Here is a 25,864-nt window from a genome sequence, read left to right as displayed (position 1 = left end):
TTTAAGGTTTTTATACACTAACAATCAAGAAAATTACATCTGCAGAACGTCAAATTCCCATATAAAATGCATATAGCAGCAACTGCCACTTGGTCCTTCCGAGTACAGTTTTTTGTTTTTGCAATATATTTACATTAATATTTAATTTTTATTAAAAAAATTACAACGAAAAAATAGCCAGAAAAATTCTGCACGCATTCAATCTGGCCTCCAGGCGAAATGATATATTCTCCACTATAAAAAATTAAATTGAAAACTAAATTGGCAGCGGCTGCCTTCCAAGTGTTAAGAGATTCTGGCCGTTCTCAGAGCAGCAGGACGTGAAAAAGCATAAAATCTTAGAAGCTATGAATCTACGCAATTTAGAGAATTGTGAGGGATTTTCTTGAGGGAAATAAAAAAATCAAACACACTGACTTAAACTTACCTTGAGAAGAAAAAATTTTTCCACAAACACACCACTAAAAACTAAATTTTATACATTTTCCACGGTGGAAAATGTCCAGCTGTCATCCTCAAGAAGACACGTTTAATACTTGACACACTTAAGACTTAAGCCGAGAGACGACTTAGTGGAAAATGATAGTAATGTGGTTTAATCATTATTTCGAATTTGATTACGCTAAGCCGTATCCTGGCTAATCCTCAAGTCTGTCAAGGTCCTTAGTTTCAAAACTCGCCGCTATGCTACTCGTGTGCTGCCCCGTCAAATCATTGCTCTACCTGCCGATTTTACTCGGAGGTTGTTTGAATTGTAACGGTATATTCTAGTACATTCAGAGAAAATCTGTAGATTTTCGGCGGAATTTCTGCGTAGAAAATCTGTAGATTTTCGGCAGAAATTCAGCCGAAAATCTGCAGATTCTCGGCAGAATTTCTGCATTGGAAATCTGCATAGTCTCCAGTGTCTCAACAAAAATATTGTTGATTTATCAAGAAACTGTAGCAGTTTCAAAGAAAATGGTATGCTCTGCTTAACAAGCATTACCGATTAAACATTTTAGATAAATAAAAAAAATGCGAGCAAAAATACTAATTTCTTAAAAATTGCCAATCGAATGATACAAAAACACGAAATTTAGGTCGACACTGTGTTTACCTTAAAAACTTGCCAGCGCTGGTAACAATTTTAGGCCAACTCCAGTTCTACTTTCCACTGGCCCAAAAATGTTACCAACGCTGGGTATGAATTCTGAGATGCGTGAGTTTTTCACGTGAGAAACTCACGGCTTTTAAATCGTATTTTGTAAGAGTTTCGTTGAGTTTTCATATAAAGTGTCATGTAAAACTCTTATAGCACTTAAGGAAGCACGGTATAGTTTTTACGAAAGCTTCACAAAACGCTTACTAAAGGTGATCTCAGAGCCGTGAATTTTTCATGTGAGTAGGGTAACTGTCCTAATTCAAAACCATTTCCAGACGCTTTAACTTTGACAGAAGATTCAACACATTAAGTTCATATTTTTTCTGAAGAGAATTACATAAATTTGCTCCTTGACTCTTCTAGAATGTTACTATTTAGTGCAAATTCTTTAAATTGAGTTTGAAAACTACTTTAATACAAGAAAAATACACAAGTGCAAAATGCTTCTATTGGAAACAATTTAATCCAAATGGAGACAAGGGAAATTTTCCAATTGGAGACAAACACTAAGTGATTAAGAAAATAGTTTATTTAATCATTTTTTTAGATGACATTTTTAGTATCCTCATTCTCGCCTTTTTGCTCTTTTACTTTTTGATCATCTTTTGAACCGTTTAAGAACTTTGCATTGTCAATACCGTTATGATCAAATGGTAACAAGCCGCATCCTCTAAATCCACTTTTTGCTATATTTTCGAGATTTAAGAGTGGCAATGCATTTGATAATACCCTTGCAAGATTTCTTGGTTTCAATCTGTCTCCATCATTTTCCATTCTCCACTGAGCTAAAGCTCAGTGGAGAATGGACCACCTTTTCGCCTTTGGGAGAAAGCATAACACCAGTTTCGTCTAGATTAAAGATGCGATCAGGAGGGAATTCCAGAAGATCTTTCGATTCTAAGTATTCACGGGTTTTCTCAAACCAGTCAGTGATGTTCTCAGAGGTAACACAGGCTCTTTGGGTGGTATATGGTTCTGGTTTACGACGGCTTAATTCTGGATGTCTCTTCAAAAACTTCCTGAACCAAGCATATCCTGGCCTTCCATCTACAAACTCATTGGTGATCTCGAACTTCTTACACATGAGCTGTACAGTGTCGAGGACTTGATCCTTAGTTATGGGATGCCATTTGTCAGCGCATTCCAAAATCCATTCAACAAGCTCGTCTTCCATGACCTTTGGTAAAGTGGGGCGCCTTTCCACACTGCATTCCTCCGGATATCTTCTAGTAAGCTTATTATAAAGTGTTGACTTCGGAACGTGAAACAAAACAGACACCTCTTTTAGTGATTTTCCACGACGAAAGGCTTCCAAAGCTTTGTTGAGTTGCTCTTAAGTGTAGGTTTTGTTCTTTTTCCTGGTTTTATTTTCCTTTCCCATCTGAAACAATAAGGAGATCGCTCCAATAAACCCATATTTTCGGTGTTTCCCATTGAAGCACTTACGCACATTTCACAAAAGTACTTTTTGTTCAGAAAATACGTAATTATTTTAATTGAGCACTTCACTTATGGTTAACAATAAAGTTTAAGACTTAATTTCACTAAAATTTGCCAGATATAGTGCATAAACGTCAAAAAATTAATAAACAACAATCAGCTTACCCAGCAACGAAAGTTCCCTGTTTAAACAACGTTCAGCAAACGCGTTCGGAACAGGGTTCGGTCCAATGTAAATCCTTATGGGCTGGGAAAAAGCGAACGCGGTTGAAGCAATAGTTCTCCTTGATGGCCACCACTTTCTGAACATTTGTGAGGCCGCCACCGTCGCGACAGGTCGAACAGGGAACTCTTTCGTTGCTGGGTACTTGCCTTTTTCATAAGAAAAAATGGTCGATCGATGAATTTTTTCGACGGTGAAAAGTTACACTGTCAATTGAAATGAGACTTTTAAATGTTAAAACTTATTTATATGAATGGATTTACGCTTCATTTGAACCATAAGGAACTAAATAATGAAAATATAACACAGAAAATATATGAATAAAAATATAATTAGAGTATTTATTATGGAAAAAATAAGTTTCCATTTGGAGTAGCAAAAAATTTCCAATTGGAGCAGGTTTTGAATTAGCTTAATTTACCCTAACTCACGAATCTCAGAACTCATACCCTGTTAACATTCTGGTACAAAAAAGATGCTTCAGCCGGGCTGTTGGTTAACTTTTGGTCAGCTGGGGTTTGTTCTTACTATTTTTTCCGCCAGGCTGCGCTAGTCAGCACTTAGAAGTCAAGGAGGTGTCAATAAAAGAAAATATTTTTGTTGGAAAATTGTAAAAAACGTCCCGTGAAAAAGTCTTGGAATAAACAAATTGGTACAGCTAAATGAGATGACCACAATAGATGATTTACCTGATGAGGTGCTGGAGTTCATAATAAATCTTCTGCCACCCTACCGCGATGTGGAACACTGCCAGTTGGTGTGCAAGAGATGGGCGGATTTGGTGAGAAGTAGGTTCCTGATTCTCTTTCTCTGTGGAAATTTTATTAATTACTTGGCCTACTTAGATGTGCGATTCCGGAAAACAATAACCTTCCAGCGTGCCATGACAGAGAGCAATTTGTGCTGGAAGAAATGGCAATCTGCAGATACTCGGACACCTGCAATTGCTGGACGCTATTCACACTCTGCCACAGTCTACAAGAGTACAATGTATGTCTTCGGTGGTGGCAGCAGCGAAGTCACCACATTCAATGATCTCTGGGCTTTCAATTTGTCCTCACGCACATGGAACAGATGCAATTCCCATGGAGCTCATCCCTATCCATCGCCCAAGGCACGGGCAACAATGGTAAGTCATGAGGAGCGTTTAATTGTATTTGGGGGCCTTCGGTATCCACCATCCTATCCGCCCTATCAGAGGGTTAATCTCTTTGATGAGCTGCATGTGTACAATCTGCGCGATAAACATTGGATCTTTCCCCGGATCTCAACTCCCTGGCCACCAGCAATGGCTGGACACTCGGCCACAATTCATGGGCGTGAGATGGTGATCTTTGGGGGTCTCCAGGAGACTCCACTCTATGTGGCATGTTCAAATGATGTGTGGTGCCTGGATTTGGACACTTTTATCTGGCGGTTACAGGAGACATCGTCAGTGAAGCCAGCACCACGGATAGATCACTATCAGATTCGTCTCAATAGTGAGAATCTTCTGATAGCTGGTGGATTGGGTGGAGTGAACAATCCCTTCACGGACATGTGGCTCCTGACTCTGTCCAGAACTTCAGCCTGGACATGGCGTGAGATTCCTGTGCGCAAGAAGAAATGGAGTGCAACGAGAATGTGGACAAATCCATCGTGTTACATCGATCAGAAACTAATTGTCCTGGGTCAGAATTCATCTCTGCCCAAGGATTTGGAAATCACGCATCAGATGCGCATAACACAGCAAATTCAGCGCACAAATGCCAATCAGGAGGCTCACGGGCTCAGGAATCCCCATCAGGAAGTACCTGCGTCCGGGAATCGACTAAGGGCACAAGTTGCTGAGCCACCGGCAGAACCCCGTGGAGTACAGCATCACAATGTCCCCCGGGCAGCTCCGAATCATCATATGGGCATGATGGCATTCAGGGATTCGTGCAATAGGCAAGAATGGAGAGATCGTCGGTTACTTGTGCTGCAGAAGCGTGAGCAGGAACTCCAGGCACGACGGGGAATGCCACAGCCCGCCCCAAAATTGCTCAGTGCAAAGAAACCACGTCAAAACTGCGAAACAGTCTTCATCTGTGATCTGTCGCGCGTCCTGGACGCCCATGAGCCATATGCCGAGTGGCTGGAGACGCGAGAGGGTGGAGTATTTCCAGGAGCACCGCTCAAGACTATTCTGTCGACGCTGGTGGTGGGAAATGGAGAGCTTATTATGTTCGGAGGTCTGGAGAAACATGCCAGCCAAGGAAGTTACTCAGCTAATAATCACCTGCACTTCATGACTGTGCCCCATTCAGTGATATAAGACACTGAAGCAGAAAATCTTCTCGGAAGATCACGAAAGCGAGAATAAATATTTTCCTAACAGACTTCTGCTCTTTTACTTTTTCGTCAGGTCAATCAAACCTTTTTTGAAAAATTCGTGAAATCCTGATTTTACGTTATTTAAAAACAAAAACTTTTATATGTTGCAAACCTGAATTTCAGACCTTTCCAAGAAATACCTGGACTTAAAATTCCAATAAGTCGTTTTCAAGGTATATCGTTTTCAAATTTTATTTATAAAAAATCTTACAAGATTTCCCGGCTGGGCACATAAGAACGAACGGGGTGTTAAACACTCTGAAACCTGTCAGAAAACAGTTTTTGAACAGTTCATTCTAATCGAAACTATTTGTAAACAGTTTATGATACTACAGTGCCCGCTTTGTAATCTGGATGATTGGGAGACAATATGACAAATGTCCGCTTCGTAATCCGGATGATTGGGAGACAATGTGACAGATGTCCGCTTATTCGTAATCCGGATGGTCTTTTTAAATTTGTCCAACGTCTCGAAAATATAATAAAAGATTTGTAGAATTAGAATAAAAGTTTTAAAGAAGATTAAAAGGACATAGGGGGAGGCTTTGATCGTTCGCACATACGCTACCTTCAAACACTTCATATTTCTCCCATATTCCATTATGAATCTCACAAATGGCTATATATTGTAATAGCTAGCCTTAAATCCCATCTTTCCTGAAAAAAATTGAGAGTCTAATCCTTTTTTCCTAGTTTCAGGAAGCAAAAAATAAAAACAGGTTCAAAACTGTAATTTTGCTGTGCAATACTTCATACGATTGTGCACAATTAATATCACTTTTCTGAAAAACGACTATCACAGGAGGTAGAGGAGTTATTAGGGTTTATATTTATGTAAAAACCTTTTGGACTGAAGAGACACTTTTTGTGGGTGGATGAAAATTCACAAACTTGACTCACATTGATCGATCGCACATAGAAGACATTGCTTCTTCGAACATTTTCCAGGAAACTTCATTTTAGATGCGATCCCTCATATTCACATCTATTGTAATCTACCGATTTGGTCCACCACTAAGAAGTAAAACTTACAAACATTAAAGTTGATAAACAAGAAGTGACTTGACTCAAATAGACCGCAGTTGACTAATTTTTAAACAATTTTGCATTTCTTTGATGTAAAACTATTTTTAAAGCTTGCACAAACTGAATGTGCAATGACAGAATCACATCTACAATAAGCTCACACAGTTTACAACTGGTTTTTGACAATCTTTGACATAACCTCACTTTTGTGTTGTTTTTCACGTCAAAGAAAAAAAATTTTCCGTGAGAAGCTGTTTTGTGAAAATTTTAGGCTGTTCACCTGCTGAAGCTCAATATCTGTGCTAAATCCCGATTCCTGCAGCTGCAGGAACAGAGAAATCTTCAATGATGCGCATTCAAACGTTTTTGTGCATATCCGGCTCCGTGGAGGAATGGTGGAATCTTGTGTGGTCTTCTCGCTTGCAGAGTTTTAGTCAATTTTTAGCTTTAAAAACTTATTGATTAGTGTAAATTTGGTGATATTTGGACTTTTCAAGAAAGTATTCATCAGATTTAACCATTTCCGGAGTGAAATTCTCATAGAATCAAGCAAAAAAATGGTTTTTAGTGTCAATAAAACATCTCTCAGAAAAGTTCCAGAAAAGTGATATTAAAATGTTTTATTCCTTGTACAAACGATTTAATCAAGTAGATTAGAGTTCCCTTTAAACAATGATGTGCAACTTTTAGTGTCCGGTGCAAAATTTACGGTGAAAATGGGGTGTTCAATGATAGCGTGAATCGTGTGCGAAGATGGAAACTTGATTGATCTATCGCACAAATCGCCATTAAATTTTTATTTCCCTCTAGAGGAAAATCTAAAGATTTCAATTTCAATATCATATTAAATTCCAAATTAAATTTTTATTTTAAAGAAAGAGACAATCAAATCTGATTCCAGCTTGAAAGATTAAGGAGATATAATTTCAATCGATTGAAATTCACTAAATTCCCCATTGGTGTTTAAGAGTAGTACTTTTGTGATATGTGGTTGTAGAACAATTGCCGCGTAGCTAATCAGCTAGGCATTTCCATTCTCTTTTTCTTTTGTTCTGGCCTTTTTCTTCTCGAGAGTACCTCAAATGCTTTGTTAAATTGTAGACCAGAAGGTCAATTCTGAACATCTTTTTGGTTAGACGTAAGATAATTTTCGTTCGTGGTGCTGCTGGTGTTCGCGCACTTTCGCAAATCCCAACCTGAATTTTCACACATACAGTCAAACAAATTCTGTGTACGTGTATAAAGATCTATCTTTTTCTTACCAAAAAGATGTTCAGAATTGACCTACAGGTTAAGAGATGATAATAAATTCAATTGAATTCAATTGAACAAGTATGCTAGCACCATAACTATTTTATTCCTATGAAACTGCTAATTTTCATTGAACTTAATATTAGTAAATTATTGAAGTATAAGTTAGGATTTTTTAATATATTTCTAAATTTCCTTCTAAATCTAAATTACAAATTATAAAATATGGTTTTTGAGGTAACCGAATTTCGGTAATCAAAATTCCATTCCATTGGCATCACGCGTAAGGCCTATTGAAATAAGTTTTTTTATATAGCCCTCTGCCATGTCCAACTGGGTTGTATGACGAAAAAAAAGTGACAGCTTTACAGTGTTTTTGTTTACATTTTTCCCGTGGAGTTTTCTCCAGTTTTTTCACAATTTTCTTGACTAAATCTTCAACAACTCCATCGTCAGCCCAACAAAGATGAACCTAGAACTCCTTGGTAAGTGAATTTCCTGTAAAATTGAATGTTTTCTAAGATTTTCCGTTTGCAGAATCTTTTGGGCAAAACTATCCGGAAGAATTCGATGGATCCCTGGATTGCATCTCCCTGGCACTCACATGCACTTTCAACCGATACGGAACACTGCTAGCTGTGGGCTGCAATGATGGGAGAATTGTGATCTGGGACTTTCTGACAAGAGGCATAGCCAAGATAATCTCTGCCCATGTCCATCCTGTTTGCAGTTTGAGTTGGTCGAGGAGTGGGCATAAGCTCCTCTCGGCGTCTACGGACAACAATGTCTGCATCTGGGACATTCTAACGGGCGACTGTGAATACAAATTTCGCTTCCCATCGCCTGTTCTCAAGGTGCAATTCCATCCTCGGGATAACAATAAATTTCTCGTGTGTCCCATGAAATATGCCGCTGTCCTCGTGGAGATTGGTGGTTCACACAAACTTGTACCTTTGGATCAGGATGTGAGTAGAAAATAGTTAATGCTTCAGTGGATATCCTTCCTAGCTCTTTCGTCTCTCAGGGAGATCTCAATATCATCGCCACATTCGATCGGCGAGGGGAATTTCTCTTCACGGGAAATGGCAAAGGAAAAGTTCTGGTCTTCAAGGCTGATACAATGGATATTGTGGCTACTTTCAAGATTATCGTAGGAGCATCCAGTGTTACAGCCATCAAAAGCATAGAGTTCGCCAGGAGAGGAGAGTAAGTAGATCATTCAGAATTATTTTGCAATTCTGTGACTGTGAAGATATTGATTCCCGGGCAGTGCTTTCTTGATAAATTCATCTGACCGAATCATCCGGATCTACAATGCCAAGGATGTCATTTCATGCGGAAAGAATGGAGAGCCCGAAGCTGTTCAGAAACTACAGGATTTAGTGAACAAGTAAGTAAAGAAGTGAATTAGATTTTGACTTGCGCCTCTAGCGGTGATTTATTTAATTTCCCATGTTTAACAAAGTTCCAAAATACCCCGTTTTCTTTCCATCGTGTACAATTTATTTAAAATTATCCGAAAAATAATTTAGGTATTGAATAGAAAAAGAATAAGAAAAATATGTTTAATTGAAATTATTTGCAATAAATAAAGTCTCAAGAAATAATGAGGAAAATGGAGAACAAAAAATTAAATTAATTTTAAATCCATTTACTTAACACTTGAAGGATTTATTCTTAAGAAATTAAAAGGTTTTATCAGATTAAATTGTCAATCCTTGCAGTAAATATTTGCATATTGCATATTGAAAAGAGAATATTTCAATGCGAAAAATTACAAGGAGAAAATAATTTTGTTATGGCTCATGCAGCGCAACTTTGCAGTCGAACGGGCTAACTCCTTATGATTTTTAAACTTGAAGATTCAAATAGAACATTTAATCATCAGTGAAGTGTGTTAGCAAGAGAAAATGCAAAAGAAAATTTTCAATTTGTGAAAAAATACTCCCATTCACAGCTGGAGTTTCATTTTCCAATAAGTGTCCTGGATAAAAAGTGAATGGAACTCTACAGGGAGTTCCGGCTTAAGTGAAAACGAATTGAAAGAATTTGATATAAATTGCCTACTATTGGGAGCTTATTTATAAAATAATTTTTGAAATGCCCCTAAATGTATGCAATTTGGTTTTTTTTTACGCGGCAAATTTGAAATACATTTCTTATTAACCATTGGCGCTGAATGCTGAAAAATCGGCGTCAAACATGTTTTGTATACATCACGGCGTTTCCGTAACTTATTCTAAACCTTTCCTGTGAGTAATGCCCACAGGAAACCCTCCCCCAATGAAAGCCCACTGAGAAAGCAATTTTTCTGTCACTGGAGTGAATTCGTGGGCTTTTTTTCGGTCCCGAAAATTTCTTTGAAAGCGGAACTCCTTGCATTTGCACAAAGTGTCGTTGATGTTCGAAGAATTCAAACTTAGTTTCGAGAATTTCAAACTCAATTTTCGAACAAGGTAAAAAATGTGATTTATTTTTAAAAAAGTGATTATGAAAGAATGAAATGAGCATTTTGTTTACTTTGATATTCCCCACAAAAAGCAAAACATCCACATTTATTATTCGAACAGGAAGTACTTCGTCCACCATGCGGACGAACCAAAAAGTAACGATGTCTTTTCCTTTGACTTTCAAAATCGATTTTCGAATTTTTTAAACTAATTCATTATAAACTGTATTGTTTTAGATAAAGTAACTATCCAAGAAAACAAATTGTTGAACTAGAATTCAAATAAGGAAAGAGGAAAGAAGCAAATTTTAATAAATTCGACGGAATGTCGAATTTTCCGTCCGTCATTTTGAGCAAAAATTTTGCATGACCTTCCGCGACGCCATAAAACAATAACAAAATGTATTTTCATCTCTGTCGGAGTATTTTTCCCAAGTAATTGAAGAACTAAAGTTACTAAAAATCCCATTCCCGACAGCAATTCGTGTATCAGTTGCCCAGGAATATATCATCTAAAATCACTCAATTTGCGTATGATGTATAATACCATGGTAAGGAATGGGTTAAATTGAACTATTTTTTAAAAGGATGTTGGTTTTGACTGATCAAATATAATGTTTTACTTAAAATATTTAATCCTTTCGGTTAAAAAGAAAAAGACTTTTTTCTCAATAATTGACACTTGCCGGATTCCCCCTTAAGGTTTCGTGTAACCGAGGATTTTTCGAAATGAACTCCACTGTGATATGCACCAATCAGTCTAAGGTAATCTCCCCAAGTGTGTCCTGGCTAAAATACAAATGCAGATTTTTTATTTTGTTTCGAAATGTTTCGAAGTCAAACGTAATTCACAAACTAAAATTGAAAGTTCATCTAAAGCGCATAAATATTGAACAATAGGGTATTCCAGAAGTCATCGAGAAACAGTACTCAGGGAATAACATTTACTATATCCAGAACTTTCGGCAGTCTCTAAGGCCTATCAGTGGCTGGAGTAAGGAAAAAAACCGTCAATTTTATTAAGAAATGTCGCCCAAATTAGAGAGAAATTCGAGCGTCAAACTATTTGAAATGCAACGATTTTTTGTTCATCTGCGTAATCATATCAATTTTAGATATTCATACTTATTGTGAATTGCACTAAAATATATTAATAACGCAAAATCACAGCATAACTAAGTCATATCGTAGCAAATTTGGTCATATTTGCTTCATTTGATAATCATAATCAAACTTGAAAAATAACAACAAACATTTTTTAAATTTAACTGCTGCCGGAATTAAAAAGTAGCCCGATCTTAAAAGAGCCGAATTAGCGAGAGTCTACTGTAATTCGGAATCTTGCCTATCTATTTTCGAATTTTGAGATTTTTTCACTGTTTCAGATGGTCAGAGTGAAAAAGTAAACCACGAAGAAGTACATTCGACTTTACATTCGAGAGAACTTTTTCGTTGTTTTTTTTCCTTTTGCCACCTAAAACTGTTAGGAAAACTCAAAGGACTCAAAGTTCCAAATTAGACATGATTCCAAATTACCCCATCTTACCCTAAATACAATTTTTAACAACTCACTCAAGTTTTAAGTAAACAGTTATACTTTTCGTTGCTCCCATCACTGATGAAAACTTGGAGACTGATTCGAAAGCTCTGGAGATAGTTAATGAGTTTCAATCAGTAATCATGACTCGATCTATGATGCAAGTGTCCCGTGTTCGAAGTTCGAATCCTCTTTAGGTCATCAGGAATTTTTCTGGCGTTAAAGGGGTTCGAATTACACCCAGTGAGCTTCACTGCACTTGATTCCACGGGGCATGGGGCTGACAACCCCATCCCTGTATAAGAAAAAATAATAATGGATGTCCCGAACTCCCCATGTGGGAAGGCCTAGTTCCTCTATGGAACGTTGTGCCACCATTATTAATATTATTATAGTGGACAGAATTATCTCAGGAACGAATCACTATGCGAAATTTCCCAAGACACCTAAGGGCCCGTTTAAACAGAGGTATTTCGAAATACACTCCATATACCCATTCCTAACTGGAACCAATGAATCATAAGTCTTTTCTAGTAAGTGGTTCGATTCTAAGGGATAACCCAAATGTGTCTCGGATAAAAAAAATAAAACACTTTTTTATAATAATAATAAATTTATTCAAGCTCTACATTTCCCCCCTTACCATGCGTCTGCCGCCGTCTTAGCGTTGTTGACCAGCCTCCGAAGCCAAACGGCAGAAATGCTTCTTCATTGGCTGTGTAATCTTTGAAAAAAATACTTTTACAAAGTTGACATGGCAAGTTTACAATTTTATGGCAGAAACCTAGCGCAAAGGCACAGGGATGTAGAGTGCGATTTTTTATAGAGTAGCGCATAGCCAAAAGGCTGTTCGCGCTCCCTAAGTGGAGATGAAGCTCCAGAAAATTAAAAATTAAGAATTAAGTTAAAATTATTTAAATTAAATTAAATTAAATTAAATTGAAATTTAAAAAAGGTTTAAAAAGTAAATTTTAAAAAGGTTAATTAAATTTTTAAATTTAAAAATGAAATTCTATATAAGAGTAGGACCATATATTCCCCGTTATAAACTGTAAACCGAATGGATCCGCACGGAAACCCGACAGACAGACCCCCAGACAAGCAACGGCAGGGGACTCCAAACCAAATGAGACACGATGCCCCCCTTTTTTTATTTCGAAATATTCAAAGATTTAAATTTAATAATTTGATAGCATGGAGTATAGAATGATTTGCTTCACAACAGCCTAATTCTAACAGATTACTTTCGAAAGGGAGATTTCGAAGTTTCTCCTTACCCAGGGGCCCATCAAGCCTAATAAAAAGTGAAGCTATTTTTCACTTTTCCTAGTAAGAATTTTGCAGATATTGCACCGCGACCTAAACAAATTTGCTTGTAGTTCTTGTATTGTTTTGGCGAACATTATGAAATATGTATTTTTAGATAGCTTCTAATACACAATTTCGAAATATATCAAACTGATAAGTCAATTCTCGTTAGGAAAAAACTTGCCAATTGTCTTCAGTGCTACTATGCAAAAATGTATGGAAAAATGAAATGTCGAGAGGCCCCTGCCTTACCTTTTTAGTTCAACTGCTTAACTTGTCTCTGGAGAAGACCAGAGATCTCATTGGCTGTATTCATAAAAATTTTAAATAATTTAAAAATGCTCTGAGTTGATAAACCGCTCTAAAAAACATTCCTTTACAATATTTCCTTGGATTTTGACAATTTTGCAGGACAACGTGGAAAAAGTGTTGCTTCTCGGGAGATGGTGAGTACATTTGTGCTGGAAGTGCACGCCAGCATGCTCTATACGTATGGGAGAAGTCTGTGGGGAATCTGGTGAAGATTCTCCATGGTACGAAGGGTGAACTCCTGCTGGATGTTGTTTGGCATCCTGTTCGTCCAATAATTGCCAGTATCAGTTCTGGCTTAGTGTCCATTTGGGCGCAGAATCAGGTGGAAAATTGGTCAGCTTTTGCGCCGGATTTTAAGGAATTGGACGAGAATGTGGAGTATGAGGAGCGGGAGTCTGAATTTGACATTACGGACGAAGACAAGTCCATTGACATGAGCAATGAGGCAAAAATGGATGAAGAGATTGAGGTGGATGTCTGCAGAGTCGAACAAATTGCTGCCTTCTGTAGCTCAGATGAAGAATACGATGACAGCAATTCCCTCCAATTTCTGCCAATGGCACCGGAAGTTGAAGATCCCGAAGATGGATGGAACTCTCAAGACAATCCCAGTGAGTTCTTTTCACGTTGAAACCTTGTGGTAAGGTGTTGAATTTCTTGTTTGTTTTTGTAAGATCCCGGAGAGAATGCTGAGAACTCCGCACCAAATGGAAATCATGTTAATCGGAAGAAAAAGACCAAAACCTATGACATTCACTTGGAACATTCACCAGCCGACGGTAAAAAAAACATTTCCCCAAGAACTTCCAATCAGTTACTGAAAGAAAATCTCTTTTTCAGAACAACATCCCCTTCTGCAGAACCGTACTAAGGAAAAACAGCCGATCGCCATGAAGAAGGGAGGAGCACGATCCAGAAAATAGAATTTTTGTCAATAAAACACATTTGAAATTAATACCACAACTTTCACTTTATGGTGCTATCTGTGTTATAATTATTTTACCTTAAAATAGTTTATTTTTCCTTAAGATTAATTTATCATCATTTTCATCTACTTAATTTTTCTTCCTATCGCGCTATTTTCTTGCAAAAAGGGGAAAGAGAAATAAAAAGAGGATATTGGGGGAAACTCGAGTAGGATTTAATGATTTTTTTTTGGTCTTCCTCGAAGAGTCTTTCTTTCTTTTTTTTCTGAACGCGATCTACAAATTAACCATCAAAAGCAAAAAACCTCGAGAAAGACGGAGAGAATTCGAAGGACTTATGAAGAAATCTTGGAGCGTTTACGGGCAATTGCATCCTCCACGGCTTTCAATTGCTTCAGCAACTCCTCACGGCGAGTTGTCTTCTTGGCTGATGATGCAGTAACAGCCGAAGTGTTACTCTCTTTGTTGTCCACTGAAAAGAAAAAAAAAAATGATTGGCAATTTGAGAAATGTAGCATTAATTCACAATTTTTTTTCTTAATCTGCACTGTGAAAAATATTTCCATTCACAGCTGGAGTTTCATTTTCCAAAAGTGTCTTGGATAAAAGGCAAACGGATCTATACTTGCACAAAATGTCGTTGACGTTCGAAAAATTCAAATTCAAGTTTCGAATATTCAAACTAAATTTTCGCACATTAAAATTACACAGTAAAAAATCGTGTAAAAAAAATAACGTGTAATTTCCAAATTACCACTAAAGAAATTGTAAATTTCGATTTTTACCACTATTAATAAAATGGTAATTTTGAGTAAAAAATAATTTGTGTAAAAATTTTTACCGTGTAATTTAAACATGTAATTTTTACCACTATTCAAGTGGGACAGTGTCGCTTATAAAGTGCACAGTAAAAATTCGTGTAAAAAAAATAACATGTAATTTCCAAATTACCACTAAAAAAATTGTAAATTTTAATTTTTACCACTATTAAAATGGTAAATTTTGTGTAAAAAATCATTTGTGTAAAAATTTTCAGCGTGTAATTCAAAAATGTAATTTTACCATTATTCAAGTGAAACTGAGCCCAAACAGAAGTAGATTTTGATTCAATATGGTGTCTTGGATGAAAGGTAAATGGAACTCTATTTGGACAAAAAGTCGTTGAAGTTCGAAGAATTCAAATTCATTTTCGAATTGTTATACTAAATTTTCGAACAAGGTGGGGAAAATGTATCAAATATCACACTAAAAAACTTGCAAAAGAGGTACTCAGTGATTATGGAGTGATTAAATACTGGGGCAAGAACAGTAAACGTCGTTTTTCTGTTTTTTTTTCCTCACAACAATGTGAAGACTGTCACATTTTAACACTTGAGTACTTTGAAATTCGAACAGGATGTAACTTCCGCCACCTTGCGAAAGTATTAAGAAGTAAGAAAGTCTATTTTCTTTCCGTACAGAAGTAGATCTTGAAAAATTCGAAAATCTATTTAAAGATCCAAAAAAGAGACTTTCTTACTTCTTAACACTTTCGCAAGGTGGCGGAAGTAACATCCTGTTCGAATTTCGAAGTGCTCAAGTGTCAAAATGTGACGGTCTTCACATTTTTGTGAGGAAAAAACTGAACAACAACGATTACTGTTCTTGTCCCATTATGCAATCACCCTATAATCACTGAGTAACTCTTTTGCCAGCTTTCTAGTGTGATATTTGATAAATTTTCCCCACCTTGTTCGAAAATTTAGAATGAAAATTCGAAAGTGAATTTGAATTCTTCGAACTGCAACGACTTTTTGTGCAAATAGAGTTCCATTTACCTTTCATCCAAGACACTATTGGAGAATCAAAATCTACTTGTGATCGGGCTCTTTTTGGATCTTCAAATAGATTTTCGAATTTTCAAGATCTATACTTCTGTACGGAAAGATACTTGCACAAAATGTCGTTGATGTTCGAAAAATTCAAACTCAGTTTCGAATTTTCAAACTAAATTTTCGCACATTAAAGTTGTCTTAATCCGACATATAATGGACCCTAATCTTCTTCCATTCCATTTTGGGCTGTTGCAGAGTGTAATTTTTTATGTGAATTTGAATAGCTTTTAAAATAATTAATGAATTGAATTAAATTGGATGTAAGACATAAAAAAATCAGTGACACGAGGTTAAGTCCAAAAAGCCCTGTCTTGATCTTGAGATCCAAAGACAATGGAAAAGATTTAAAGGGTATTCAACTATCAAACGGCTTTCTTATCCAAATAATTAACCCATTCATGACCCCATGGTATGATATTGTACCATATTAGCTCAGGAAATTTTGGACCCCTGATGAAGTCTCATTTTGATGGGGAAGTGCGTGTTTTCCTTCGAGATTTTAGTGAAAATTTTTTATTATACCAAAATTTTCTTGTGAATTTATTCAGTGGAATCTCTGATGAGTCAAATATTCCGAGCGGTGTGCACAGTGTGACCCAAAACAGTGAGGAATTCTCAAATTCGGTGGTCAGTAATTTTGACAGATGTTTTTACGAATCTGCAAAATTCAATTTTCCTGAGCTGTAAGGCTGGTAATTTTTATGAATTTTCCTCCATCCACAAAAACGACCCCCTTCAAGCAAAAGATTTTCACGGTAAATATTAACCCTAATAAACCCTCTTTAACTTGGAATAGTTGCTTTTTCAAAAAGACACTTGCAGTGTGCAAAAATGCATAAAATATTACACATCAGAATTACGTTTTTAGGCCCATTTTTTATTTTTGCTTCTAGAACCCAGGAAAAAAGGCCTAGGCTTCCAAGTTTCTCAGGAAATGTGAGATATAGGACTAGCTTCTAGATTATATGTCTATGGATGAAATTCATTTAGAAACTTGGAAAAAAATCAACTTTTACGAGGCTGGAACATTACGAAGGTGCAAAACCTTCCCCTATATCCGTTAGATCTTTGTACTCTCTGGAATGAACTTTTTCTTTAATCTAAAATATCAGAATCTGTGTCTGTAAAAAAAAGTGATCGCAGCGCCATAAAGGATACTATAAATAAAACTGAGTCCACTCTGCGTCTTTACGGGACTATTTAGATCCAAATATAATGCCCAGATTGATCCTCGAGTATATTTAGCCTGTAAAATTTGACAGTAAAATAATTTATTCCAAACTGTCATACACTGAGGGCTTAGGATCATCGATTAGTGGTCCTTTGCAGAATCATTTTTTATGAAATATTTTACAGACTAAATATTCTCAATGATCACCTTGAGTCTCTTTGGGGCCTTAAGCGGGAGTCGAAAGAATTGAGGTTATGTGTTATGAAAATTGTTTTTTTCGACAGTGGCGCCACTAGCGTTGTTCCTACGAATTTTGAATGTTGTAGGAAATTGTAGTGTTTTATGAGAGCCTTCATTTACGCCCTCATTCTTCAAATTCGGTTAAACTGAAACTGAAATACGGCGTTTTGAAGTTCGTGAACTTTGACCGCATAACTTTTTGAAAATATTTCATAGCCAATTAGGGGAAAGTACTCTCCCTTCGAACGTTCATGCCTTCGAATAATGTGAATTTTCTTTTAGTTTTCTAAGAGACTTACACATTTCTATTAAATATTAGTTGGTTTATCTTAAATTGTTGATAATTCCGTGATAATTTAGTGTAAATCTCTTACGAAAAACAAAAGAAATTCACATTATTCGAAGGCATAAACGTTCGAAGGTAGAGCACTTTCCCCTTAAATACTAACAGTGGAAAAAAGTGAATAAAAAAGGTACTCACACTCACCTTGCTTCGCGGGTCGCTCTGCAGTTGTCTTGTGGCGCGCTGTGGTTGCTTCTGTCGCACGATGATTTGCCGGTTTCTTGCGTCCTGAGCGTGAGCTGTCATCCGAGGAGCTGGATGCTGAAGATTCACTCTCAGACCCTGAAGAGTCTGACGAGGCACTCGATGATGATCTCGAGCGTCTCGGTGGCTTTCGGTCGAATTTCCGTGTGTCCTTGGGTGGCGGCGAGATCTTCCGACGCTTCAACTGATGCTGCGACGCACTGATCCGTTCCAGGGCACGTTTATTGGACGCCACAATGGGCGAATGAGCTCGTCCATCGCTCTGTCTGCCATATGAATAGCGTTTCTCTGCGCTGCTGTGCGAATAAATCTTCTGACTATCTCTGCCCTTGCTGCCACGCGAAGATCTACCCTTCTTGTCTCTCTTTCTGTACACTAATGGTGACTTTGATCGGCTACTGTCGGAACTACTATCCGACTGAGATGACGATGAACTGCTGTAACTCTTGCTGCTCCAACTTCTATCCCTTGTACTCCTCTCACCCCTCAACTTATCCCTCTCCCGGCCTGCTGGTGACTTTGATCTCATCCACGGATCACTCCACTCATCATCTCTCACTGGTTCAGAACGCTGCACAATCACCTCCCTCACTGGCCTCACACGCCTCTCATCCTCATACTGTGGCATCCTGTGAGGCGGCAACTCACGGTAACGCTGCGTCCGTCCAAAGGCATCCTCCTCCATGTAGTGCTGCTTCCGCGGCACAAATTTGGCCGCAGCCCCGGCCGGAGGAGGACTGAATCTGTCTACGCGCGCATAGGGAGGCGGTGACAATTCCGGTGACACTGCTTTGTCCATACTGTAGTAGTCCCGATCGATGTCCTCCTGCCCAGCTGATAGATTCATCTTCTTATCCTCAAAATCCAAATCCTGCTCCTTGCGCTTATTGGCCTTTCGCAGCATCTCCTTAGCCGTCCTCAGGCCCCTCTCCCACGGACTCTCACCACCTCCTGGGGCATCCAGCAGCGGTGACGGACGTGTCAACATTGTTGGCAGACCCATTCCCAGGGCCGGAGCATGATGGGACGATGGAATGTGCGCCTTTGGGCGATCACGATAGTCAAAACCACCCGGCTGACCACCAGCAATTGGCCTCACCATATCGAACATGGTATAGTTGCCCTTGTCTGTGACTCCCGGATGCAGGAATCGACAGCTAACGCCCCATGTACACTGACCCCGAGCATAGAATCGACACACGGGCTTCGGTTCAGTCTCCTCAGGCCGTCTGTCATCGTCATCCGTCACTTCGCCCTCTTCAAGCTCCTCTTCTGCCTCATTAGCCTTAGCCTCGCCATCTTCTTCTTCCTTCTTGGCTGCCACCACTTCCTTCCCATCATCAGCACATTCACCATCCTCAGCCTCAAAATCCAGTGCATCTTCATCATTGCGCTTCTCTTCGGAGAATTTTGTTCCTCCATTTGTGGCCACAAAATCCTCCTGATGCCCTACCTTTTGACCATCCTCAGCCTTCTTCCTTGCATTCAGCTTCTCACGTAAATCTGTTATCTTTACCGCTTCATTGTTTTCCTGCAAAATCCATTGAGGAATAATCAATGATCCTAATGTCAGATTGAGCCTTTGTGAGAAGACCTAGAGTCCAAACGGTTAGAGATAGTGCTTTGGCATCTTCATGGGACCCCCATTAAATTCGACCTTCGCATCATTAACCCATTCAGTCAATGTACCAAAAATACTTCTGATAGAATGATCATATTTTGGGATTAGTTTGATACAGATTAATAGATAATTTTTTTGAAAAAGAAAAAAAATATCCATTTATGGGGACGCGAGGAGCCCCTGTCAAACACGCGTCTTAACTCTTTCCGGACCGCAGCATATGCTGCAAGCCAATTTCACCATTTTTTAATTAAAAATATCTAAGCTCAGGAATTAATTGAGGTCCTACAAAAAATATCTTACATTTGGACATCCTTATAGTTTGTAATTATCCTCAAGAATAGAATTTTTATCAGTTCTGAATAATTAAAAAAACATTGTTTTTCATAGAATATTCATATGCTTCTTTGGGTACTACAGTCCCAAAAGAGACGAAAGAGTTAAATAAAAACTAATAAAGACTAATGGAAACATCTGCAACAATTCCCATATCATTCAATTTTAATAAGGAGTAAAAACTAATTTTCCTCTCCTGTGCTAGTACATAACAGAAAAGGTAAAACATCGATATTGGTGTTGATTATTAGCGCATAGAAACATAAATTCTTTTCAGAATAAAACTTTAATTTCTTTTATTAAGGTACATTTTTTAAATACACTAACCATTTATTGAAGAACTCGGGCCAAAAAGTACTTTTATTAATGCATTTCTATTAAACAGTTGAATCTTTTTGTTTGAACTACTTTTGCTCCGCGCGAAATTCGTACTATGGCCGATTTATTCAAAAGGAAGCCCCTGCGAGTATCCAAATTTTCGCGATGCGTAATGCCATTTCGTACGTTTTTTTCGGCCCCGAAAATGTGCATAATACCGGGATTGAGTGTACAGTATAACAATTTTTAGACAGGAGAAAGCTTGAAAGCTTCGAACACTCCCATGACAGCTTGACTTTTTTTTATATGAAACTGTTTTAAGCCAACTCATAAATTTATCTCGGACTCTGCTCACAGTGCCCTGAGTGAATATTTATTACAGTACTCTCGCTAATTCGGCTCTTTTAAGATCGGGCTACTTTTTAATTCGGACAGCAGTTAAATTTGAAAAAAAGTTTGTTGACATTTTTCAAGTTAGATTGATTATATCGAGAAGCAAATATGCTCAAATTTGTCATGCTTTGTCTCAATTGTGATGTGATTCTGCATTATTAAGGGGCTTTCATGAAATTTACAATTAATATGAGCATTTAGGGTGGAATCACCAGTTCTCGCCAGTGCCCCACTTCTCGCCACTTACATTGAAATCGCTATTTTTCGCAATTTATGAAATAAATGAGTCGCAATTTTTTTGTATTGTTTCTGCTTCTACGCATAAAATCGAAAAATAATAATTATTCGTTTTGGATTCACGATTTTGATCACTTTTTAGAGCAATATTTTAAGCAAGTGAATCGAATCCAACATCTCTTACCAAATGTACTAAGTGTCTTCAAATTTTCATCAGGCCAAAAATACCTATTTGGGTAAATAATTTGTCTATTGAATATTTAATTGCACTTGTGGAATACATAAAATTTGTATTTAGTCAATTAATATTTCATTTTATATTATTTTTGTATAAAAATGAGGCATGGCGAGAAGTGGTAATATTCTGGAATTGATTTTACCACCTGTCGCCATATCTTTTCAATAGGCGACGCTAACTTCACTTCGTACATTCTCAGTTGTCAAATCTGCATTGTTTACTTTCTGCAAAAGCCCCATAATTTGATTTCTCAAATAAAAGTGAAGAAAAATCATTTAAAGAGAGTAATAATAAAGTGATCACAAGGAAAGAGAAATGGTGAATGTATTCTTTTCATAGCATTGCCTAAAATAACCGAGTGAGCCTGCTCACAAGTAGATTTTGATGCTCCAATAGTGTCTTGGATGAAAGGTAAATGGAACTCTATTTGCACAAAAAGTCGTTGAAGTTCGAAGAATTCAAATTCAATTTCGAATTTTCATAATAAATTTTCGAACAAGTTGGGGAAAATTTATCAAATATCACATTAAAAAGCTCGCAAAGGAGTTACTCAGTGATTATGGAGTGATTAAATACTGGGGCGAGAACAGTAAACGTCGTTGTTCAGTTTTTTTCCTCACAACAATGTGAAGACCGACACATTTTGACACTTGAGCCCTTCGAAATTCGAACAGGATGTAACTTACGCCACCTTGCGAAAGTATTAAGAAGTAAGAAAGTCTCTTTTTTGGATCTTCAAATAGATTTTCGAATTTTTCAAGATCTACTTCTGTACGGAAAGAGTGTGGTTCTTTTCAAGTGGGTGGCGAGAAGTGTTACAAATTTTACAAAACTGGCGAAAAGTGGTAAAAAGTGGCGACGAAATGGTTATTTTTGCATTATTAATAAAAATCAGTTTTTTAAGTAGTCCAGCGTTATGTTCTAGGATTATTGTTTTCACGTATCTAGAGCCAATACATCTAAGTAACTTTGTGTCAAATTTGACTTATCTTGTAACAAGGATTCAAAAGTTATGATTAAATGAATTTAATTTTTTCCTAAACATGGCGATAGCCGGTTATTCCACCCTATATAGCATAATATTCAAACAATTTGTCACCCGAATTTCTCTCTAATTCGGGTGACATTTCGGTCCCAAATGCCCGAATTTGAGAGAGTGTACTCAGAAATTTAGTATAGGGTAAGAGCTCATAATTTTGACCAGTTTCTAAATTCGGACACTGAGGATAAAATTGGACACTAAAAATAAATTGATTAAAATGATTGATTTTTATTCAAATATTTGATGAATAATGAATTCTATCTAAATATTTGTTCTTTTTGGAAGATTTTAACACTAAATACGTTAAATATTGAATTTGATTTGAGTTAAAATTGCTTTGTTCAAAATTCAGTGTGAACAATTGCTTACGAGAAATGTGACAGAACTTCATGTTTACTTCAGTCTTAATTAGCTATGGCGAAGGAATAACAATGTTTCTTTGCTTTTTTTTGAGTGATGTTATTGAATATTGTGTTGATTCACGTTAATGGTGATTTGTACATTTGACCTGAAGTGAGATTTTCCTTGTGAATTAGATTTTTCGTGTGAAAAATGGGAAATTTTCTAAGAAAATCACCAATTAGGTGATACTCCTTATTTTGGACAGGTGTTTTTCTCACGAAATTTCGTGAAGTTTTAGCTTTTGTGATGACTAGGTTGGACAAATGCCTGGAGAAACAAAGGAGCATTATCTCTATGAAAGAAATGTAGCGAGAAAAGCCTTGAAAGGCTCCCGGAAAGGCCAGGGAATGAGCGAATCCGCACGTACTTGGAGTACCGAAGTCAACTCACTTTAATGAATGATATGGAAAGTTTCCGGGCTTCTTGTGACATTCTACGTTTCCCTTACATGAACAGGAAGAGGACTTGGTAAGATTGGTTCATCAAATGAAGAACAATGGGCATCCTGTTGAGGCGGATTAGCTGTCCAAATTTACAGCCAAGTTGTTCAAATTCATAACCAAGTTGTCCAAAATAAGAGTTCAAATTCACCTTTACATATCAGTTCATTTTTAAACGTATTAAAACTCATTTTAGTAAAAATAAGACGATAAATAACTTGCCAAGTTTCTAAACAACCCTTCTGAAAAGAGAGTAACAAAAAAAGTCAATTAGTATTGAAAATATCGCACTTCAAACTTGGAACATCGATGCTTATAAGCAGACTGGACAAAATTATGAGCCTTTACCCTATTAGTCTTTTTGACAAAAAAAAAATCCTTATCAGGCACATTTTGTAGTTTTATAATAGGACTCTTCAAGAAAAAAAATGTTTAGTCAAAATGTAAATTAGATCTTTAGATGTTAAATGCTATATATGTTAAGTATCAAATTTGGGCATAGTTGCAAAGTCTTAAGTTTGAAATGGAGAAGTGGTCTCCTTTGTATGCACTTCCCTATTAAAATAGTCCACTTATGCTCTGAGCATCTCAAATGTAATATTTTTAATACAAATTGTCTTTTTTGTTACTTCTTTTTAAGGAGTGTCACTCGGAACCTTGCAGATAGTTTACCGTATTTGTTTTCTCTAAAATTTAATACATTTTAAAATGAATAGACAAAATAGACAGCTTTGAGTAATATTGGTAATATTATATTTCGGCCACCTTGATTACGATAGTTCCTTGCCCTTCCGAAATTCCTCCAGTCTTTTTCACATCATCCTGTTCGTCGAAGCGACATTTTCTGTTTTTCCTTCATTGCATAATTTATAGATTATGCAAAAACTAAAAATTAATGGATATTTGAGGAATAAAAGATGTGACCGAAATTGCCAGCTGACCGAAATTTTGTACAATTACCCTAAAGAACTGTGAAACATATTGGTACAATTTTTCCAAATATACTGTAACTAGGAAAAGCCTTTTTGGATTCAAGTTCAAAAAAAAACTTTTCATTAAATTCCACAGAAAAATGAGTGCCTGAAGTACCTACAACTCATTAACAATTAACAATAAAAGCGACGTGGAGAAAAATAAGGTCGCGCATTTCGAAATATTTACAGTAGACTCTCTCTCAATTGGGCATTTGGGCGAAATGTCATCCGGTTTCTCGATAGACTTGGGCGTCAAAGCCTTTGTAAATTCCACAAAAAGCGCTCAATTATAAAGAATCACGATAAAATGAGAAGAACTACAGCGAATTTGAGCAAATTAGCTTCATAATAAAAGTGAAAATTGTCAACAAAATTTTGCGCCCGATTGAAAAAGAGCTGATTGAGCGATAGTCTACTGTAAAAAGTTGTAAGGAATTAAAAGGATTTTTTTTAATCTAATTAATTCAAGTCTTACGGGAAATATGCTATCATTTTTTTAAAGAAAAAAAATATTTCTTTTAAATTTTAAATAAATAATGGAAAAAATAGAATTAATACTCACATTATCATCCCTCTCCGCTGGAGACTGTGGCATATTATTTCCACTTAGCGATGATCCACTGTCCACATCGCTGATTTCACTTAAATCCTCATGAGCCAGATCAAAGCCCTTCTTCTCTTCATTCTGAAGGTCCTTTTCCTCATTTGTCTCCTTCGTTTCGGGAACTTCTTCATCCCATTCATCCGCTGGCTCCTCAGGCACCCTTTCAGCCGGAGAGTCCTTTTGCTGTGGCTCTTCATGGGCATCCTGTGAGACATCCTGCGACACATCCCTGGAGGCCTCTCCAGGAGCCTCAGGAGATCTCAGCTTAAATGACTCATTGGACGAGTCATTGGAGCTGTGAGAACTTGAGTTATCCCGAGAGGCTGCATCTGGGGAATTTGGTGTCTTGGGATTCTCATCGGCACCAGAGGCATTGGACTCTGAATCCGAAGAATCAGATCCATCGCTATTTGATGCATTTTCATGGGGAGATGATGGAGAGTTGGATGTTGGGGATCCCTGAGCAGACTCCTCATCGCTATCCATGGTGTTTTACTGGAACAATTTGTCCCGGAAAAAGTCATAAAATTAGACCAAATATTGTGACAAAAACAATCCGGAAAGGTAAAAAGTTAGGTTATGTTAAGACTTTTGTTATCCCCATTTCTTCGCTTTTCCCATGGATTTTTCTTCTAACAGAAAGTGCTCCAAGTGATTGGCTGAAGCCCCAGTGGGCGGATAAACCATCACCGGCACAATTCTTAATCTCCCTGGCTTGGGTATTTATGGACAAAATGTTCTCAAGGGGGAGAAGACGCTTTGGTGTCAACATCAAAGATGGACACCAAAGCTATCTCTTTTCTTTCTTATTTTGGATCGAAGAAAGACACTGAAAAATGTTGATTTTACCATGTTGTATCCATATCCACTCATCTCTTTACCTGCATATCACAACTACCAAGGCGTTAACTACATAAAACAAATTGGACTTTTGTTGTAAAACTGAGATAAACCAAACTAAAAATTGTTACTGAACTTCCCGGAGACTGTCACAATTTTATTTAAATCCACCCTTCTTTTTTTTTACTTGGTCCTTATTTCACCTACTTTTCCAACTCATTTCTCACACTACCATCAACATTTTACATTTCCATCGACTTAACTTTTCAGGCAAATTGCAGAAATTACCTCTGCAATTGCAATTAATGGGCGATGGAAAATTTTTCAACATTTTTTTTCACTTTGAGACTGTCATTGCGTGCTTTGGAGAGAGAAACATGATTTTTTTTTGGGGATAGAAATATGGGTAATTATACAACTTTTTCAATACTCTTACAACTTTGATCGTATCCACCGAGATTTAAGGGATCTACTTTGGCTGGATCGAATATTTATTTCCACCAATTTATGCCGTTTTTCTCCACTTTTCCAAATGCCCTTTTCACGATGCGTGTAATGGCAACTTTTCGCAACTTCGATGACAGCCGCTTACTACTACTAGCGCTCACTTTCCCCT

General features: G+C 37.2%; 3 protein-coding genes across 8 annotated transcripts; 2 read left to right on the top strand and 1 right to left on the bottom strand.

The window, feature by feature from the left end:
* The first annotated feature begins 3,355 nt into the window (after positions 1–3,355).
* On the top strand, positions 3,356–5,167 carry LOC129802787 (F-box only protein 42). Its single transcript, XM_055848881.1, has 2 exons — positions 3,356–3,595; positions 3,653–5,167. The coding sequence occupies exons 1-2, from the start codon at positions 3,475–3,477 to the stop codon at positions 5,101–5,103; spliced, it is 1,572 nt and encodes a 523-aa protein (XP_055704856.1). The 5' UTR covers positions 3,356–3,474; the 3' UTR covers positions 5,104–5,167.
* Positions 5,168–7,779: 2,612 nt separating this feature from the next.
* LOC129802786 (retinoblastoma-binding protein 5 homolog) lies at positions 7,780–14,000 on the top strand. The gene is made up of 7 exons (XM_055848880.1): positions 7,780–7,924; positions 7,977–8,404; positions 8,464–8,645; positions 8,710–8,829; positions 13,145–13,656; positions 13,720–13,824; positions 13,886–14,000. Exons 1-7 carry the CDS (start codon positions 7,906–7,908, stop codon positions 13,966–13,968), a joined length of 1,449 nt encoding a protein of 482 aa, XP_055704855.1. The 5' UTR covers positions 7,780–7,905; the 3' UTR covers positions 13,969–14,000.
* On the bottom strand, positions 13,997–25,850 carry LOC129802785 (zinc finger CCCH domain-containing protein 18). 6 transcript variants are annotated; one of them, XM_055848875.1, is made up of 4 exons: positions 25,258–25,850; positions 24,367–24,903; positions 17,738–19,334; positions 13,997–14,443 (listed from the first exon to the last, which is right to left on the bottom strand). In XM_055848875.1, the coding sequence occupies exons 2-4, from the start codon at positions 24,892–24,894 to the stop codon at positions 14,307–14,309; spliced, it is 2,262 nt and encodes a 753-aa protein (XP_055704850.1). In that variant the 5' UTR covers positions 24,895–24,903; positions 25,258–25,850; the 3' UTR covers positions 13,997–14,306. The 6 variants fall into 6 exon arrangements, with proteins under 6 accessions (XP_055704850.1, XP_055704853.1, XP_055704848.1 ...); XM_055848878.1 differs by having other exon boundaries at positions 17,744–19,334; XM_055848873.1 differs by having other exon boundaries at positions 25,290–25,850.
* Positions 25,851–25,864: the final 14 nt, after the last annotated feature.

Source organism: Phlebotomus papatasi, chromosome 2 (genome assembly GCF_024763615.1).
Source record: "Phlebotomus papatasi isolate M1 chromosome 2, Ppap_2.1, whole genome shotgun sequence".
Lineage (NCBI taxonomy): Eukaryota > Metazoa > Arthropoda > Insecta > Diptera > Psychodidae > Phlebotomus > Phlebotomus papatasi.
Note: the sequence above shows the minus strand (reverse complement) of the source record. Positions and strands in the feature narration are given on the sequence as shown.

Coding starts and splice junctions, on each gene's coding strand:
- LOC129802785 (XM_055848875.1), bottom strand. CDS start 24,894: ATGGATAGCGATGAGGAGTCTGCTCAGGGATCCCCAACATCCAACTCT. Junction 19,335..24,366: donor CAGCGGAGAGGGATGATAAT/GTGAGTATTAAT, acceptor TGGATTTTGCAG/GAAAACAATGAAGCGGTAAA. Junction 14,444..17,737: donor ACCCGCGAAGCAAGGTGAGT/GTGAGTACCTTT, acceptor TTTTCTTTTCAG/TGGACAACAAAGAGAGTAAC.
- LOC129802786 (XM_055848880.1), top strand. Junction 8,646..8,709: donor GAGTTCGCCAGGAGAGGAGA/GTAAGTAGATCA, acceptor ATTCCCGGGCAG/TGCTTTCTTGATAAATTCAT. Junction 13,657..13,719: donor GAACTCTCAAGACAATCCCA/GTGAGTTCTTTT, acceptor TGTTTTTGTAAG/ATCCCGGAGAGAATGCTGAG.
- LOC129802787 (XM_055848881.1), top strand. CDS start 3,475: ATGACCACAATAGATGATTTACCTGATGAGGTGCTGGAGTTCATAATA. Junction 3,596..3,652: donor ATGGGCGGATTTGGTGAGAA/GTAGGTTCCTGA, acceptor TGGCCTACTTAG/ATGTGCGATTCCGGAAAACA.